This window comes from Corapipo altera, unplaced genomic scaffold (assembly GCF_003945725.1).
Source record: "Corapipo altera isolate COAL_440 unplaced genomic scaffold, ASM394572v1 114701, whole genome shotgun sequence".
Taxonomy (NCBI): domain Eukaryota; kingdom Metazoa; phylum Chordata; class Aves; order Passeriformes; family Pipridae; genus Corapipo; species Corapipo altera.
Genome location: NW_020885534.1, coordinates 4,164 through 8,234, shown reverse-complemented (window position 1 = coordinate 8,234; position 4,071 = coordinate 4,164). Strand labels below are relative to the sequence as shown.

The following is a 4,071-nucleotide window of genomic DNA, read 5'->3' as shown; positions in this document are numbered from 1 at the left end:
GAGTTTGATCCTGGCCACACACGAAACACCACTCAGCTGCTTGCTCATCCCACCTTTGTGAGTGGGAAATATGGGTTGTCCCATGGGACAGTGCAAAGTCCTTGAGGAGGGTAAGCCCTGCTCAGCAACAACCCAACCACTCATGTGTGATCTACAACATTCCCATTCTGAATCCAAAGACAGCGTGTGCAAGCTACTGGGAAGAAAGGAGCCCTATCCCAGTCATAACCAGACTAGTGTGTTACAGTAAATTGGCAAGTAAAATCTTCTAAGATTCATTTTAGGGCAGGCATTATTTATTTATCTGGGCGCACAGGGAGGATCTTTCTTCTAATCGTGTGTGTCCTGTTTTCCCTCAGGTAGGGAAATATTTACTTACAATTTTCCATATTCATCAAATGTCTTACATATATGTGAACTTTCTGAGAGAAGCAGTGTATATGTAACTAGCTCTACGAAGTTCTTCAGAAGTCCTTATTTGGTCACTAGAGGTCTTCTGGTGGTCTCTTGGGGGTCTCTGGTGTTTGTCTGGTTGGGGGTCTTTGGAGCTTGAACTTGTCCAGTTCAAGTTGAACTTGAGCAGTGTATTTGCAGCATCTTTGCTCAACATCTCTTATCAAAAACTTATTTATGTGAGAACTACTCTAACTCAAAGCATTCAGAAACTTGCTTATTTTGCAACTACTTGAACAGAGACTTGTATTGTAAAGGCTGGGGGGAAAATTACTGAGCAATGGAGTATTGCTCACAAGTGGGAGTAAGCAGCTGAGTAAGTGGGAGTAAGCTAAGCAGCTCAGATAAATCTGCGGAGCCTCTGCTTTAAATAGGTTTTTCCCAAAGAGCTGTCCAACAGAAACCTCTTCCTGGTCCTCCACAACCATTTTTGGGGAGCTCCCCAGAGATGGGGGAACTCCAACTCCCTTTGTTGCTGGAGGAACCTGTCCAGCATAGAGAGGAGGGTGTTGTCAGTTGGCACCTCTGCAGTGTCCTGGGAGCTCTGGGGTGAATGCTGGTGGCTCCAGGACTCTTCCTTCACTGGAACCAGCTGAGCTCCCATTTTTACTTCCAGGCCTTTCCTGGCCACGTGCATCTTCAAGGATGAGCAAGTTCTGCTATTGATATCCGCAGCTCGAAGGGAGCAGGGAGACCTGTCCACAGGGTCTTGTTTGTCTGGAGTCCAGCAGGTCTCACTGGGGCTCCCAGCGAGACAGATGCTTACAGAAGAAGTAAGATGCTCAGAGGAATGTAGGATTTTGGAAGGATGGAGGCTCTTAGAAGAAGAGAGGTTCCTGGAAAGATGCAGGCTTTTAGGGGGAAAGGAAGCTCTCAGAAAGAAGGAGGATCTCCAACAGAAGGAGATTCTTGGCTGGATGGAGGATCTCTGATGGAATGATTTCCTTGGAAGGGCAGAGGCTCTCCAAGGGATGAGGACTCTTGGTGGGAGCAGCCTCTCAGAGGGATGGAGGCTCCCAGAGGAGCTGGAGGAACTGGACAAGCTGTGGCAGGACAGGTGGCCTCGCTTCACCAGCTCCTGCAGTTCCACCCACAATTGGTTCCACCTGTGTATGGGAACACCTCTGTGATGTTACAGTCCTGTGGGTGGGGACACCTATGTGATGTCAGAAACCCCATCCTGGTCCTCATGGCAGCACAAATGGAGGTGCTGGCTACTGCAAAATCTGAGGTTGGAATGGTGAGGTCTTTGCAAGATTTAGTGAAGGCTTTGTAGGAACAACCAGAAAAGGAATGCTCATAGGGATCTGTTAGATGGGAAGCAGTTTGGAGGGAGAGGGAAATGAATCCATTGCTGCAATTGGCCCTTCAGGAGGTGATGGAGCAAGATGAATCTCTGGGAAAGCAGCTGGAAAGAAAAAATCCCACTGCCATAAGGTCACCTGGCTTATGTGTTATGGGAAGGCAGTGCATGTTCTTTTTTGGGATTTTAGTTGGAGTTTTGATCACATCCCTCACAGAATCCTTTCGGAGAAGGCATCCAGCTTTGAGATGAGCAGGTACAGGGTGTGCTGGGTTGAGAACTGGCTGCTGTATTGCTTTTTGGTGCGATAGAGTTCCTTTCTTCATAGTAGCTGGCACAGCACTGGGTTTGGATTCAGGATAGGATAACAACTGGATGGTTTGGTTGTTGCTGAGCAGCACTTGCCCTCCTCAAGGACTCTTCAGTGTCCCATGGGACAAGCCATGTCCCATGCTCTGCCAGCGAGGTGGTGAGAATATCCTCCTTCTCCTCCTCATGACTGTGTCCTACTTGGCCGAGAATGTTCCATCCAGTCTGTTCCAGAGGGGCCTCGAGTGCCCACAGGGAGCCCCTTTCTCCCCCATGAAGCCCCGGTGAGCACTGGGGTGAGGCAGGGCCATGTTATGACACAGGTGTCCTCTCCCACAGGACTGACATCACTACACAAGAAGTGCCACCACCCCCCGGCTCCCATTGCGGTCCTGATGGGCCGTGTTGGAGCCATGAGCGATGGCACCATCCTTCTCTCCTTGTTTGTCCTGCTGCTGGCCACTGCAGCTGTCTGGCTGGCCATCGGCCACTGGCAACAGCGGGTGCTGGGGACACCGAAGAACCCAGGGAGCCAGGCCAGGGGCTCTCCGAGCAGCCAAGTAGCTCCACTGGAGGCTCCCAGTTCCTCCACAGCTCAGGCAACCGCTCCCCAGCGTCCAGATGCTCCTGTGAGCCCTGAGTACATCCCCTGTGGCTGTGGCCCCAGCTGCATCCCCTGCATGGCAGTGGCCCAGGAGCTGCAGGATTTGGTCATGTTGGTGTGGGTTGGGAATGGGATGTCTTTCCCACTGGATTCTGAGATGTGGCAGGTGTTGTGGGAGAACCTGGAGGAGCTGGTGGAGCGAGGCCACCTGCCCTGCTGCAGCTCGTCCAGCTCCCCCAAGAGCCCCCATTCCTCCAAGAGCCAGCTACCATGGAGAACCTCTGTCCTTCCAAGAGCCCTCATCCGTCGGCAAGCCTCCGTCTTTTCAATATCCTCATTCCTGCCAAGAACTCGATTCTGTAAGAGATACTCCATCCTTACAAGAAGACCATGCCATAGGAGAGCCCTCATCCCTCTGAAAGCCTCCATTCCTTCCAAGAGCCTCCATTCCTCTGAGAGCCTCCACCTTCCAAGAGCCTGCATTCCTTCCACAGGCCTCCGTTCCCCTGAGAGCATGCACCTTTCAAGAGCTTCCATTAGTTCCACAAGCTTCCAGTCCTCTGAGAGCCTCACTTCTTCCCAGAGTCTTCATCCCTACAAGAGCTTCAGTGAGAACTGCCAGACTCCAGATGGAGTAGCCCCCATGCACCACTCTCCCTGCTCCCTCGAAGCTGCAGATATCATCAGAACTCACTCATCCCTGAAGGTGCATATGGCCAAGGAAAGCCTGGATGTAAAAATGGGAGCCCAGCCCATTCCAGTGATGTGTTCCCAGGAGCAAGCAGCACAGCAGGAAGAGTCCTGCAGCCACCAGTGTCCACCCCTTGACTCCTGGGATGCTGTGGCAGTGCCAACTGGGAACAACCCCTGTGTTGGAGAAGCACAGAAGAGCGCCCTCAGTGCAGGAGAAAATCCTCCAGTGGCAGAGGAAGTTGCAGATCCCCCGTCTCCAGGGAGCTCTCCCCAGCCAGATGTTGAAGACCAGGATGAGGTTTCTGTTTGCAGTTTGGATACTTCTGCAGAGCATCTGTGTTAAATAAACCAGCTTCTTCCCGAAGAGCTGTGAGTGCTTCCACTGATCTGGTTTTGACTAGCACAGGGGAAAAGATCACATGACAACTGAAGGGGTTCAAGCATAATAATAGCTTCAAGCAGCTATTGCCCTTTATTAAGGGTGGTTCACTCTATTTATAGGGTAGGTAGGGAAGGCTCTAGAAAGAGGAGAGGAGCATGGGACTGACAGAGGTTGTAAACAATCAGGGAAGGAAGGAGGGAACATGGGACTAACAAGGACCAATAAGGGAAACATCTGCATTGCAGCAAATCTTAGCCAATGAGAAAATAGCGGATAAACATGAGGGAAAAAATGCTATAAAACACGGTAAAAACAGGGGTACAATAA

The 4,071-nt window shown here is 51.1% G+C and overlaps 1 protein-coding gene across 1 annotated transcript; it reads left to right on the top strand.

Annotated features, from left to right (window-relative positions):
• The first annotated feature begins 1,613 nt into the window (after window positions 1–1,613).
• Window positions 1,614–3,705, top strand: LOC113940587. The gene is made up of 2 exons (XM_027631744.1): window positions 1,614–1,693; window positions 2,405–3,705. Exon 2 carries the CDS (start codon window positions 2,461–2,463, stop codon window positions 3,703–3,705), a length of 1,245 nt encoding a protein of 414 aa, XP_027487545.1. The 5' UTR covers window positions 1,614–1,693; window positions 2,405–2,460.
• Window positions 3,706–4,071: the final 366 nt, after the last annotated feature.

Excerpts from the sequence above, each read along its gene's own strand:
- LOC113940587 (XM_027631744.1), top strand. The coding sequence starts at position 2,461 with ATGGGCCGTGTTGGAGCCATGAGCGATGGCACCATCCTTCTCTCCTTG.